At 48.1% G+C, this 14,732-nt stretch overlaps 1 protein-coding gene across 3 annotated transcripts in view; it reads right to left on the bottom strand.

Moving 5' to 3' along the window:
• Positions 1–1,364: 1,364 nt before the first annotated feature.
• TYRO3 (TYRO3 protein tyrosine kinase) overlaps positions 1,365–14,732 on the bottom strand; it is a 55,720-nt gene continuing 42,352 nt past the window's right edge. For all 3 annotated transcript variants that reach the window (XM_034769122.1, XM_034769123.1, XM_034769124.1), the window contains exons 17-19: positions 13,830–13,989; positions 12,190–12,326; positions 1,365–6,466 (exon numbers count right to left, since the gene is read on the bottom strand). In XM_034769122.1, coding sequence (XP_034625013.1) covers positions 6,091–6,466; positions 12,190–12,326; positions 13,830–13,989 — 673 coding nt within the window. In that variant the 3' untranslated portion in view covers positions 1,365–6,090. The remainder of the gene's footprint in view (positions 6,467–12,189; positions 12,327–13,829; positions 13,990–14,732) is intronic.

Below are 14,732 nucleotides of genomic sequence, written 5' to 3'. Positions count from 1 at the left end.
CATGTGATCAACCAGCTCTCTGCAAACCACCAGCAAGGGCTCCGTGAACCATCAATGCTCCACAAGGCAAAACCATAGTTATAAATGTAATAATAGTCTGAACACAAGAGAAACACCACAGCAGTCTACCGCCCAGTTAATGACAAGGTAGCAATCAGAAACCATGTCTTATATGTCAGCTAAGAGTGCAGTGACATGCTGAATCCAGTGTATTAGTTATGTTACAGTTACAGAATGTTTTCTTAAGTGCTCTCCAAGTTGTCTCAAGGCTTTCAGAGCTGTCAGTATTTTTTCTTTGGGGAAATGCTCTGAGCATTACGTTGTATATTTCCAGCAGGATTTTCCACATACAGATCAACCCCCTTCCTGCTCCTAATTCCCATTCATTCATATAGCAGCTTGGCAACAGTCAGTCCCTAAAAAGGTTTAAAAAACCTAGACCAATGCCTTTAAATCCCTATCCTAGCTGTGAGCGCTTCAATTAGCAGGTGCAACTAATTTCCTAAGGTCAACTATTTCTTGTGGTAACTTCTCAGTTAGAAAACAGCAGCTTGCAAAAACAAACCCCCAAAACATTTACATCCTTTTCATGTTACAGTTGGAAACATGCGAGTTGTAGCCATGTTTGGAAAGCTCTCAGAATAGTAGTCAGAGAAGCTCTGCTAGACCCAGGTGAGCAGCAATGGTGTTTAAATACACAGCGCCTCTGCTTTCAATAAAAAGCAACAGAGGGTCCTGTGGCACCTTTGAGACTAACAGAAGTATTGGGAGCATAAGCTTTCGTGGGTAAGAACCTCACTTCTTCAGATGGCATCTGAAGGACCCTCTGTTGCTTTTTACAGATTCAGACTAACACGGCTACCCCTCTGATACTCTGCTTTCAATGGTACTGTGGGCAGAGCGGAGAATATCCTATTTCCCCAGCCCACACAGATTTAGGAATGGAACATCTTATATTCTCTCAAGATTGAGGCTATATGGAATAGGAGACTGTGCCAAAGCAGAATCACAGCCATTTTTCACATTTTACAACTGTCAGGCTCAAAACCTACAGTCATTACGGTCTTAATGCTCATTGACACGAAGGTCCTTTTACACTAAGAGAACAAATAAATGAGAAGCAGGGCCATTTGTCTTTTCTGCTCTTTGATTGGCTAACCGATTTTTTTTAATAGGAGCATAATGAATGTTGACTAACAAATAATGCTCAATCCATGAATGTGGGTCTCTGATACCGACGATGAGCGTCATAGAAAAGCTTATAAACAAACTTCAGCAATGGACTCTTGAAACACTGGCGATTGGCAAATGCTGGCAGTTGGCTGAAAACTGACATAAAATGGATAGTGTGAATAACAGCCAAATGGAGTTCAAGTCATTTATTCAGGAATATATTTGCAAACATGCTTTTTTCCATTATTTGACCAGCTCAAGATTTTAGCCAGGCAAAACTGTGGTTCAATAGGAGCTTTTACCAAGTAAGGCCTGCAAGACTTGACTAAGTGCATGCCAAAGCAAAAGGGGGTGGCGGTGGTGGGGAGAATGGTTCATTTGCCTGGGTTAGTGGTTTATTCTCATATTGCAGACGTGTCCGGCCACATCAATAAACGTCTATTCTGTCCCATCAAACTTGTGGCCCAAATTCTGACCTTAGTTACACTAATGCAGTTCTATCCAAGGCAATAGGACTGATGTCAGAGGGGTTGCAATGAGTGCAGGATCAGTCCCTACATATAAACAAGCTGCACAAGAGACCATGGCTGTGCTACAAGACTCCATAGGTGCCTTTACTAGCCGCAATAGCACAGTAACGTTTCAAAAAGGGGGCCTATTCTGGCCCAAGTGTTACAAGAAGGTACTGTAGGAAGAAGGGGAAAGAATCCTCCCAGCTTGCCCAAAACTGTAGCTGCTGACATAAAAAAAAAAAAAACAATCATGCATGGTAAGTGACAGGTTGAGGTTATTCCCCTTTGGTGAAATGACTCAGGGCTAAGAAATTCTGTTGAGATTTAGAAATAAATCAACATTTTAAGTAACTGGGTTTTAATTATTTCCCAAAGGGGAAAGTGTCTAGGTAGACAGGCCCCAAATCTGATCACCCCCATAGTACATTTTCTCTTTCCTCCTTAAAGGGGCGTATGCTTCATCCCTGTGCCGCATACAGGGGCCTTCACTAAGGGCTAGGGGCATGCATACACAGAGGAGAAAGCAATTTATGCAGCAACAGCATCCTCACCACATAGCTGCCTCTCTCCTCTTCATAGCCAGTATGCTATAGCTCCACAGACAGGGGAGAATCATGCAGCAGGGTATGCTCCCCGCTCCCAGGCAGCAGAATTTACTTTGCAAAAGGCATTGTAAGTGCCGCAGCCACTGAGTGGCCTGAGCAGACCTTAGAAGGGGAGAGAAGAGTTGTGGTCCCATTGCTGAGGGAGGTTTGTGGGTAGGAGGGAGCGTGATCAGGTTTAAATCTGCAGGCTGGATTCCTGTGGAGCTCCCATTACTGTAAGAACAGGCAGCCCAACCTTCTGACTGCTCTGCTCTGCCACCAGAGGGAATGCTATGGTGAAGCTGCAGCCCAAGCAAAACTACCATTATGGGGGAGTCTGTGCTATTCTACTGGCTCCATGCAAGGAGGGGGAACAGTTGGTTCCGTTTTGAAGACAGTCAGCCTTCCAAAACGATGGCAGAAATGGCAAAATCAGAAGTATTAGACTAAGACTTTACTCAGAGTCTTGCTGCGGGTGGCCCAGATCTCACCGACACGGAATTCAATGGCAAAGATCCCACTGGCTTTAATGGGAGCAGGAACAAGCCAAGTATATGAAGCCCCTAACAATCCAACACCAAAATATTTGAGCAACCCGCAAGGCAATTGGGATTGGCTGGGATATCTCTGCTGTCCGTCCCAAAGATCCCCTGGACCCATTTGGGGCACAATCTTCTCTGATAAGGTACTGTATGGAAGGTCCTCCCTAAGTCTGTCCTCCTGAATCACTCAGCTGCTATTTTCAGAGCATGGGGCAAGGCCTGTCTTAAGGTATCAATGCACCCAGGACTGTTTTTAGCCTCCTTCCTCTTTTGGCACCAGTTCTTCTTTGTCAGGAATCAGGTCCTGCACAGAGCCACAGGCAGAGCTGGAGCCAGGCTCCACAGCGGGCCTGTAGTAGGCTGCCTAACTGGCAGATTGGTTGGAAGAGTCCGCAGGTGGGCTCTTGAGTCCGCAGGTGGGCTCTTAAGCCCAGCAGCAGCAGTTCAGTGGCTACTCAAAGCATTTGCCAATGGCTCCTGCACCTGCTTGTTCCTAGCCCTGCTCCTGCCTTGCCTCACTCTAGGTAACCCAGTTCTGCCCCTTGGCTCTGATTTCTGACCTCTGACCTTTGGCTCTGATTCCTATACCACAAGGCCTGACTCCTGCTCTGACCATTAGGTACAGATGCCCACATCCAAGTCACTGACATTCTTTATAGATCATCCCCCAGCGGGGTTCCCTCTGAGCTCCTTCTCAGTGGATTTGGAAGGCTTAGGCGCTGGGCTGGAACATCCGCTACTCCACTAGCCCTTGCCATCACAGACTGGGGCACAGCAGCAGGGGTAGTGGCAGTCTCATGCCTGCAGTAGTGACACAGAATGGTTCTGCAGTCTAGGATGGCTGGAAATTTCCTTCATCCCCACCCCACTCCCAGGAATCCTCCTGCCCTGAGCTCAGCTCCTCAGGCTTGGTGAGGAGAAAGATTTGGCTCATTGTGTTTTTATGTGAAGGGGCCGGGGGGAAATCATGTATGAGGCCAACCAATTTTATCAGTGCCTCATTTGAATGAGAATGCCCTTAAAGAAAAACATCACCAGTTGTGAGATGGAGTGGACACAAGGCTGGGGCTCGGACACAGTACACGTTTTATTATTAAAAAAAGAATAAAAACTAATGAGATGCTTCCAGAAGTTAGATTCTATAGGTACATCTCCACTTCCCAGCTGGCTGCAGGGAACGTGGCCTTCAGCTCTCACAATAAACTCACATACGTACCTGCACAGGTACTGTGGTAAAACAATACCCTTTGTTATGTGTTATTTGCTCACTTATAATTGTTTTCTGTATACCAGTTAAATCAAGAAGAAAAATCCTACATTTCCTGGTCTATAAGATGGTGCAGTCTATTGTGTGGGACTTCTGGGAGACAGCTTTAGGACATTGTTGTTTTGTGTTTCAAAACCCCAGCGCCAACTACTCCAGACTTTGTTCTAAATTAGGACTCGAAAATGTGGCTCTGAATTTTGCTATCAGCACCTCTCCTTACAACGGGTAAAATGGAAATCATAGTCGGCAAAGTTTGGGTATTCGTATTCCAGATCTGGATTTGAATTTTGCAGCTTGGTCCCATCTTTAGCACTTCATTTCAAAGTATAAACATTAAATTTTACAGCATTTCGCTGTGAGGGGAGTGCAATGTGGAAGCCCAAGACGCACGATACTGCAAAGTTCTTCAGGGCACAGGAAGTCAAATGAGCTAGATCCTGGTCTTGTAAACATTCAGACAACCGGGGTAAGGTGTACTGCACGTCTCTGGCAGTGCTGGGAACTGCTATACAAAACACTTGCTCATTTACATTAAAATATTACAGTATTTAAAAAAACAAGACACATGACTGTTTGCAGTTATAATGTATCCGACATGCTGATTTCGGGGGGGAGGAGAGAGCTGTAATATGAATCTCTCCCTCGCTGGAAGGCTGCAGTGATAAACAGAATACGTTCCAATGTGGTTGATCTTTTGCAGATGCCTGAAGACCTCCTAATCAGCAAGGCCCCTGGTTCTCAATTTTTTTCATAGTGAGGACTGCTTTTTTTAGACAGATATCCCCTTATTGACATAGGTGCTGGAGCTAGGGGTGCTGGGGGTGCAGCAGCACCCCCTGGCTTGAAGTGGTTTCCATCATATCCAGGGTTTACAGTTTGGTTCAATGGCTCTCAAGACCCCCACTATACAAATTGTTCCAGCGCCCCTGCTTGTTGATCCCTTTGCTCCCAATGATTCCACACCTTTTCAGTGGCACCTACAGTGCTTGGTTACATAAAAAAGGTAAGAAAGGGACAGTTAAGGGAGATTAAAATAAAGCAATAAAGCAAATGCTGGATCCTGCTTCTGCTGAAGTCAATGCATGGTTACCGGCCTTCATTTTGTATCTGTGCTGTTTCTTTCCTCTCCACTTTATGTTATTGAGGAGGGATTCCCCGCACTGCTGCCAGCCCCCGCTGCAGTGCTCGATTTACTTCCCTGTGAAGTATGGTTCTATCCTCTTGCATGGTTGCCCCCACCAACTCATTTTACAGCAGCTGCACATTTGATCAGGGCTGCATTAATACCAAACAGAAGACAACGAAAGACACAAAACAGGTGCACAGGGTGGAGAAAGGTGTTGGATTTTCGTTGGTTTCAGTTTCGTTGTTCAACAAAAGCATCTGGAAATTCTAAGAGAGCCCTGGGCAGGGCTACTTCTAGCAACAAGTGTCATTGCTTGAAAAACACTGGCTGTTTTATCACTGTATGTAAGCAGTTCCGTAGATCACAGATTGAGAACCACTGAGGTAGGCAACAGGTCTAGGCAGTACTGCTGAGTGAACACAAGGGGGCTTTTCTTCCCCTATGTCCTGAACGACAGTGTAACTATTCGCCAGTGTTTCCAGATCTACTGGTCCAAAGCTCACACAGCCAGAATTGAAAAAGCATCCACAAAATAGCGAGCACTCATGGACTAGTATGTGCATTCAACTCTATGGTGGCAGCCAATGAGAATTAGCCGAGCAAACAAACACTCATTGGTTGCTGTAGCTTTGAACCCACTCCCATTGGATGGGATCGACCTTTAATCCTACCCCCCAAAAGTCCAAGGGGTTATTATGATTTCTGATCTTTCTGAGCAGTCTGCAACAGCAGCCCACACAGATGATGCTAGCTACAGAAGTAGCCCTAATTATAGCTACCCATGCGCTTAAAAACATCCTCTAACTGGCTTTAGAAAGCAGTGCGACGTGGCAATACAGCTGCACACACCCCATTGTAGAGAACTGGAGCGTCTTTTTCTTACAGGCTAACAACTTCTCTCTCCTTCTGACTCCAGCTCCTGCAGAAGGCTCCTGGCCTCCCCTTCAGCTGCACTGGGATGCCTTTCACTTCCAACGTCATTTCCAAGGCACAAGGGGCTCATGATGTAGCGATAGTCACTAGTGACAGCAGCAGCTGCTCCAGCAATGTTCTCTCCGCTGTCCAAATTTCTAAATGAAGTGTACAGGGCAGGGTCGCTCCCAGAAGTCTCTTTGGCCTCCCCAATGTTGACGTATAAAGGATCCTGACTGGACGAGAGCATGGACATTCTCCCCTGAATCATTTTCAGCTGTAATTTCAGCATTCCAAAGCTAGGGCGTAGCTTGGGCTCAGAATGCCAGCATCTGCACATGAGATCATAGCTGCAATGCAAACAGAGTAAAGAGAGCTGAAAAATATAGTGGGTCTGTGTGCAAAGTAACCCGGCCCATTAATCATGTGGCAACGCCACTAACAACAAAACAGGACCCAATTCTTCACTCAGTGACATGGTACAACCACCACTTTAGGGATCAATTGTGCCGACAAACTATAATGGGGGGGCATGCAATTCCACCCTATCCCAGTGGAAGTTCTGGGAGTAATTCTGTTATACCACCCCAAAATCTCTGTGTACAGAGGCAATTCAAGCAGCCACATTTGCAGAGGAGTCACCCACAGCCCTCAGTGAATAGTCCTAGGATTTCTCTGGGGTGAGTTGAGTGGGAAAGAGCAGGGTGATGGGGAGGGGAGAGTTCTAGTTTTGGTGTGTTGGAGAGTTAACAAGGGCATTTGTCAAATCTGAATTCTGGATGCTTATTTTTTGGTTGAGTTAGATGTGTCACTAGAACGTTTTAGAAGCAGTTAGATGCTTTTTTGGGTAGTAAATTGACACAGCTACAATATAAAAAAATAAAAAGCACACATCCCTTTCCAGAACTCCCTGACACAAAGGCCATTTGCTCAGGCTTGGCACAGGGTGAGAGGATTTGCCTTCAGTATGTTCAATAGTATCAAATTCCTAGTCTCCTCACATTTTCCAGAGTATTTTCACTTTGGTCAGAATGAGTGTTGCCAAGAAGCAGGTTTTTCAGGAGTCGCAACACACACAAAAATCAAAATCAAAAAGCCAGTCAGACAAAGCTGATTTGGTAGAGCATCAGTCCACCGATGCTGCTTGGCATGAATAGAACCCCGAATAAATGCAATGGTTAGTAATAGATTTTTATTCTCGGCAAGAGTTCTCAACCTTTTTCTTCCCCTCAACATGCTATAAAAACTCCAGGGCCCAGCGGGGGTTGGGGAGGGGGGAAACTCAGGGCTCCAAGCCAGGTGACCCTTGGGCATAGGCATAGTTTAACTTCTATTTTGGGGGACAAGGGCTGGCAGGGCTTGAGCCAGCTCCACACAGCGGGGTCCATGGAGGGAGCGCCACCTCCAGCCCCTGACTCACTCAGGAGCTGCTCCCTGCTTGGGGGTGGGGGAGGCGGCGAAATGGCTTCAGCCCCGCACCGCTCCTGGCTTCAGCGCTGGAGCTCAGGGCACTGGGTTTCAGCCTTGGGGCCCTGCAGGCCCTCTGAAAGGGCTCACTGACCCCAGGGGGCTGCGGACCCCTGGTTGAGAACCACTGCTCTTTGTTCAATAGTGTGTGTTTTATACTCTCAACAGTGGATCAGAGATTTTATTGTTCCAGATTCTAATCAAATGATAGATAAAACCATGAGGAGGAAAAATAAAAAACCAAAACCAAAATAGAAGCCAGATTTTTAGGAGCAACAATTTCTGGTCAGAGTTCTAAAAGGTTCTATCTAAACTTTGTTATCTCAGCTCCTCGGGCATAATGGAACCCATCCACTATTCATGGGCTGCGGGTATGGAAGGCAGGGGGAGGCTGTGCTTCCCCAAACAGCCTTGCGTGGTCCTGCCCACGCTTTGCCCCCAGGCCCCTTCCTGGGCTGTGTTGCAGGGGCTCTTCCCCCCCATGGACGGGACCCCAGGCTGGGGGGCTAATCAGGGCCGGCCTGAACTCCGGGGGTAGGGGAGCGAGGCCGTGCCGCCCACTCACCCGCCTGGTGCTCTGGAGCTGGGGCGGGCGGGGGGGGGGTGGGAGAGCCTGTGCCGCCACTCACCCATCTGGTGCTCTGGGGCTGGGCGGAGGGGTGGGGGGGAGGCGTGCGCCACCTACTCACCTGCCTGGCATTCCTGGGCTGGGGGAGCCCCCGCCACCTGCTCACCCCCCTGGCATTCCAGGGCTGGGGGTGCTCAGAGAGCCTGGGGGTGGGGGTGGGGCTGGCTGCCACACTGGGAGGTGGGGGGACTCTGGGCTCCCGCAGGAGGGGTGGGGCCTCAGGCAGAAGGTGTGGTCCGGGCCGGGGTCTAGCCTCCCCGAGCCTGGGGTTCACCTGCCACCCATGCTATTACTATTACTATGATGGAATGCCAACTTGATTGGTAAAGGACACCATCCCCTTGTAACATGGGCACTATTATTCTGGTTCAGAGGGCTGTAAAGAAACAAAGTCTTTATTGCTTGAATAACTGAATGTAAAATGGCCTTGTCTGCTCTGGAAAAAATTACCAGGATTACTGTGTGTTCCCCCTAGAATGGCTGTGATACACTCCACCTCTGCATGCAAAACTCGATCAGTCATTTATTAGCCACGGTACCAGTCATGCTACGTAGACTGCTTTTTCTGAGGTCAAGTAGCAATTGAGCTTCAGTCATTACAGGCGAAGTTGTATGAGTACCAGAGTGGATGAAGGTCAGAGTCAGGAGCGGAGCTATTAGCTCCTGACTGTGGCTCAGCAGGAGAACCTCTTACACTTCACCGGCTGACAACCCCCCTCCCCACTCTGTCCCCCTCCAGACAGTCACGCCTCCATGCAGGCACTGTAGATCCTGCACCAGGAGTGCTAGGTCATGTTAGAAGAGCAGAGAAAGTGAGGAGGGAAGATGAGATCCATGAAATGGGATAAAGAAAGTCCATGGAGGTTCTTAAATAAAAGCATGGCTTTTGAACTGGGTCCTGAAACAGACAGGGAGCCAACAGAGTTGGATGCTGGGGATCACATGGTTGCTTCTCTTTTTTTAAATAAAACCGTGACCTACTATCCTGAGTTTGTGAACTTTTAGAAAAACCTGGTCCTAGTCAAACTGACCAGGCGATCAAATAGATCCCAAACCTGACCACCCACTTCAGGGCCGGTAAATAACCTCCTACAACCGGTACGTGCTGAAGACATGGCACACACATGCTTCCCTACTCTCCAGAGAGCATCTTCTCACTTAGCGCAAGACATGCCTGGGAAACATCTGCTGCAGTGGTCAGAGTCAGAGATCTCCAATGAGACCTACTCAGTACTTAATTTGTAATGAAAGTGGTGCCAGGGCTCAAGCAATTGTTTTACTTTCATAACTGTCACAGCAAGCCCAGAGATGCCGGGGCTATGAATTGCAAAGCCCAGAGGTGCCGGGGCTCAGCCCTAGTACAAATTAAGCACTGGACCTACTGCACAGCCAACAAAGGGAGATAGCCAGGAAGGAGCTCTTCCCTCTTACAATGCAGCACTAAAGAACGAGGGCCAAACTCACAGAACTTACTGCAGAGAGGCATACATCAAACCTCCCAAAGCTAGGCTGCCCCTTTTGTGCCAGGCAGGATTCACCCTCCAGAGGGCAGGCAATGGTGGTATTGCCCCTTATTGTGGGGATTTTACTGGGGAAGGCACCTTTAGCTTACCACAGATACTCCAAGGGTTAGATCCTGTGGGGTGGCCAGGGTGACGATATAGTCTGAAAAGTGGGATCTTTGTCACATATCTGCTTCATGTGGATCAGAACCCACAGTTCTCAATCAGGCCAAACTCTCTCTGACTTCAGTGCGCGTTTTACTCAGGTAAGGAATACAGAATCAGGTCTTACGTGTTTTATACTTAACTCAGCTCTGCTCAGCCTGGGAACAAAACAAGTTCTTAGTGTTATCAGCACAGCAGAACTCATTTAGCTGGAAGAAAGCCAGATCTCTTGTATTCTTCTTTGTGCATCACCCACCAAGCTGGCAACTAAATTCCTATTCCAGAATCTTTATAGTTGCTGATTGTTCCGGGAGAGCGTGATCTTACAGTGAAAAGCAGCCCAAAACAAATAGACCTGTAAACTTGTAAACTGAACAATCCGATATGGGGCTCAGTGAGAAACAAAGAATACAGAATTGCATGATGGCATTTTTTACTCTTCTCACTGTAGCTAGACAGCACTTTATTGAGCCTGTTACTAATTTTGCAGTGGAGAAGTTGGCTTCCATGGCATTACTCCTGATTTACACCAGTCAGAAGCAGGCCCACATACTATACAAACATGCCGTACAAAAGAGTTGACCAAAGCCTGGTTGCTCTGACTTGCTCGCTACTTTGCAACGCCACATTCACTGAATATTTTGGCTTCATTGCCAGAGTCAAACAATGGGTTGACAAAAAGATATACAAATGCTAGGAAAGAGTCAAAAAGTGATCTGCCATGAAGACTAGGGTGAATGACTTACTAACAAGAGCCCAGAGCATTCCCTTATGTGGAACAGCCAACGTGGGGGACAGGCAACTCCGTGAAACAGGGACTCCTCCAGATCATTCTCTAGGCACCACTTTAGGGGAAAGCGGGACAGAGAGGGGAAAGCCAACATTTTCAGAAGCGTCCCCTGAGCTGGGCTGTGTGATGGAGTGGTCTGCCACAGAGGACATGGAAACCTTATAGGGCGGCTAGTGAAAGGGTTAAATGGAGAATATATTATTTGTACTAAGATGCTCAAGGGAAAATGGGAAAGTAGAAACCAATGGCTGGGAGTGCTCAGCGTGGATGGCTTCTCATTTCTTCTTCTCAAATGCCTTTGTCCAGAATGAAAAGGCTTTTACCTTAGGAAATGCACTAGAGTAATCCTCTTGGAGCTGAGAAAGATGGCAGTGTTTGCTACCAGCTTTGAGACCAGGGCTGCCCAGAGCGGGGGGACAAGGGGGCAATTTGCCCCAGACCCCGGGCCCCGCAGGGGCCCCCATGAGAATATAGTATTCTATAATATTGCAACTTTTTTTTATGGAAGGGGCCCCCAAAATTGCTTTGCCCCAGGCCCCCTGAATCCTCTGGGTGGTACTGTTTGAGACTCCTTTTTGAGTCAGGTAGAGGGCACTGATTGGTCAGCATGTATTAGGGGTGGACCTAAGGAACTACAAAGACTGCTTCAGCCCCAGGGGATTCACTCCAGCTTGATAGCTCAATCTAGGCAGAAGTCTGTTCCAGCACTGGGGGGCTTATGCCAGCATCTATAGAGCGAAAGATCCGGATACACACATTCCATGTAATTTTATGAAGAGGGAACACTTCATCACCCAGCAATGCAGTGTGGAGATGGCCATTTGGAAGTTACAGCTGGTGCAGAATGTGGCTGCCTAGTGGCATTAGCTGCAGGGTCTGAGGATATTCCAAACACTGGCTTGGCTTCCTTGTCATTTCCAGCCGCAGTGTAAGATGTTGACACTGATCTATAAAGGCTTACATAGCGCAGGTTCTGGCTACCTGAGAGGCCCCCCTCTCTTCCTATATATTCTGCCAACTGCAGTTGAGGTCAGCAGAGATGCTTTTGATGACAGTGCCTAGCTTTGAAGGGAAAATGCAATAAAGGGTCCTCTGCTCTGAGATATGCTTCTCCCATCGTTATGCCAGATTATTAATCTCCTGACCTTCAGGGCATGGCATGAGGCCCATCTCTTTGCTTAGGCTTTGGCCTGGAGGAGGTGGGTAGCAGTGAGTTTCAAGGAACCTGGGTATAGTTTCGCAAGGGGGGCAAAACTCTCTAGTGCTGATGCTGTCCAAGCTCTCAGACCAAGTTAGCTGCCAGTGTAACTACCCTGACTTCAGTGGAGTGACGCCAGCAGAGAAACTGGCCCCTTTATAGTTCGTAGCAAGCCCAATGACTGTCTCTAGCAGGTATCTTCAAATATTGAAAAGAAATAGACTGTGAACAGAAGCCATGCCAGCTGACTCTGTCTCTCTCTGTATCCATTAAGAGAGGATTCTCCATGGGGGTCAAAACAAAGCAAGGAACAAGTTACTCACATGTCTTCCAGGCACTCTGGGGGTTGCTTCAACCTGTTGCCACTGATGAGGTAGTTGTAGATTTCTGCATTTTCGATGCCGGCGTAAGGGGTTTGTCCTCGTGTCACAATCTCCCACATTGTCACACCAAATGCCCACTGAAACAGAACAGGAAACAGAGCTAGCAAATCGTAGGTTCCCTGTTTGCCAAGGCAGGGGGCATTATTTTTTCCAACTGGTGGCTGTGAGCTAATTAGCTTCTTGCGCTGCGCCAGATTTGGGGCTATTGGGGGATGTGCAGAGTTTGGCCACGATGCCTAGGGCAGTAAAGGGAATGAGCCACTTTTGGCTCAGTATGTTCTGACCCGTATCTTTGGAAAATGCCTGGGGAAGTCTAACCAGCAGGATGTGCTGTGTGCAAAGAGGACTGTTTCTCATAATCAGCGATACACGCAGCTGTGTCATCAGTCACTCGCTGGGCACACTCTGCAGCAAGGTCGAGGGCAGTACTCATGCAGTATTGCAGTCAGGCTGTACGGCAGGGGTTCTCACACTTCATTGTTCCGCGACCCCCTTCTGACAGCAAAAATCACTAGATGACCCCAAGAGGGGGGACCCAAATCTGAGCCTGCCCGAGCACCACCGCTCTGCGCGGGGGAGGGGGCCACAGCTGAAGCCCAAGAGCTTCAGGCCCAGGCAAGGGGCCTGTAACCTGAGCCCCACCATCCAGGGCTGAAGCCCTCTAGCTTTGGCCCTGGGCGGTGGGGCTGGGGCTTTGGCCCCGAGCCCCAGCAAGTCTAATGCCAGCCCTGGCAACCCCATTAAAATGGGGTCATGACCCACTTTGGGATCCTGACCCATAGTTTGAGAACCGTTGGGGTATCACCAGCCACCTCTTCAGAGGCAGTGTCAATAACTGGTAATTGGCAGTGCAGGTCCACACGTAAAGGAAAGGGCCAATGGGAAACCAGCTCAGAAGGCAGCAAGGGAGAGAGGAGGGAACCAGAAGGAAGACCTAGAGGAAAGGAAGAGGAGCTCCAGATATATGTGCTTGTCCTCACTTCCTTAGTGAAACGTAATAAGGAGGAGTATCTAAGGAGTGAGTGGCCTTTTAATCCACATAACAATATGGCAGGGATGTGTGGTGTCATCCTCAACATAGCGCTCTGTTGGATGAAACAGCATTGCCAGAGCTATTCCAGTGTGTGAGTGTGAGATCATGTCACCTTCTGGTGGCAAGGAACGATGAGAGAGAAAAAGGGAAAAGAACAAGGGTGAGAAAGGAAAAACAAAACTGGAGAAATAGAAAGGATGGGGTGGGGGAACGAGAGAGGCAGAGAGGTGAGGGAAGGTGGCCAGGGATGAGAAATGATGAGGAGTGAAAGAAGAAGAGGGCCAGGAGAGGGGGATTCATCGCTTTCACATTTGCACCACAAACTGCTCTGTTCAGCTTCAAAACATTTCCCAGATTCTCCAGTTCTGATATCATGATCCAAGCCAGAAGGGAGATGTGCCCATCCCTTCACACAAGGCATCAGCCATTCACATGGTCCTCTTCTGTCACCACGGGCCTGATTCACTGTCCAGTGAAGTCAACGGAAAAATCCCCACTGGCTTCTAGGGGAGTTGGTCCTGGCTCCAAACACCAGAGCAAAACTTACCACATCACTATGTGTTGTGTAAAGATTGTCTGCAAGGCTTTCTAGAGCAAGCCACTTCACTGGCAGCTTGGAGGCGCAGCCCTGACGGTAATAGTCTCCACTGTAGATTTTCTTAGAGAGCCCAAAATCTGCGACGCACACGTTCATATTCTCATCCAACCTGAGGGAAAATGTGAATGAGTAAGAAGGCAACTACTGGCTACATTCAGGCAGCTAGAAATATGTCCAAGACTGGCCAGCTCAGGGCAGTTGTAATGAGGTAGAGCACCTTACAGCCTTAGCTCACCAACTCAAACAGGGCCCAGAGTTGGTAGTGTCCCCAAGTCATCCCCGTTTGGTGGCCAATGTGAAATAGGCTGGAGGTCTCAGTACAGTTCCTAAAGACTAACAGGGGGGTCACTACGACTCTGTAAGTGTGGGAGCAGAGTGACTTCCACCTAAAAGGGTCCAGAGAGAATTGTCTCCCGTCCCCACAGTGTTTGTGCAAAACGGTGCACTTAAGCTTCTGCTGTCTGGGCCAAATTTTTCCAAGATATTTAAGTGCCTAAAGATGCAGACAGGTGCCTAATGGGTTGGAAATGGTTTTATTTAGATGTACACCAGTTCTACTAAAAAAGAGTTTGGTTCCTTCCCTTGCTCCATCCCAAGTAGCCAGGGGAGGAGGAGGGATGAGAAACAAAGCCCTCTCCTTCCTCACAGCAGGCAGGTGGTTGGGAGAGAGAAGCTGCAATGCTGCATCATGCACAGTTGTCAACAATTTTATTATTTCAAGAGAAAATCCTCCATGTGGGCCAGGGTCCGTATGTCACCAGAGGGTTCCATGTGCACTCTGGGGAATCCTAGATTAGTTTTTACATCTTCATTATCAAGCCCTCAGAGCTGATACAGTTTCTGGCAGTTCTA

The sequence above is a fragment of the Trachemys scripta genome, chromosome 4, assembly GCF_013100865.1.
Source record: "Trachemys scripta elegans isolate TJP31775 chromosome 4, CAS_Tse_1.0, whole genome shotgun sequence".
NCBI classification, from domain to species: Eukaryota; Metazoa; Chordata; order Testudines; family Emydidae; genus Trachemys; species Trachemys scripta.
Note: the sequence above shows the minus strand (reverse complement) of the source record. Positions and strands in the feature narration are given on the sequence as shown.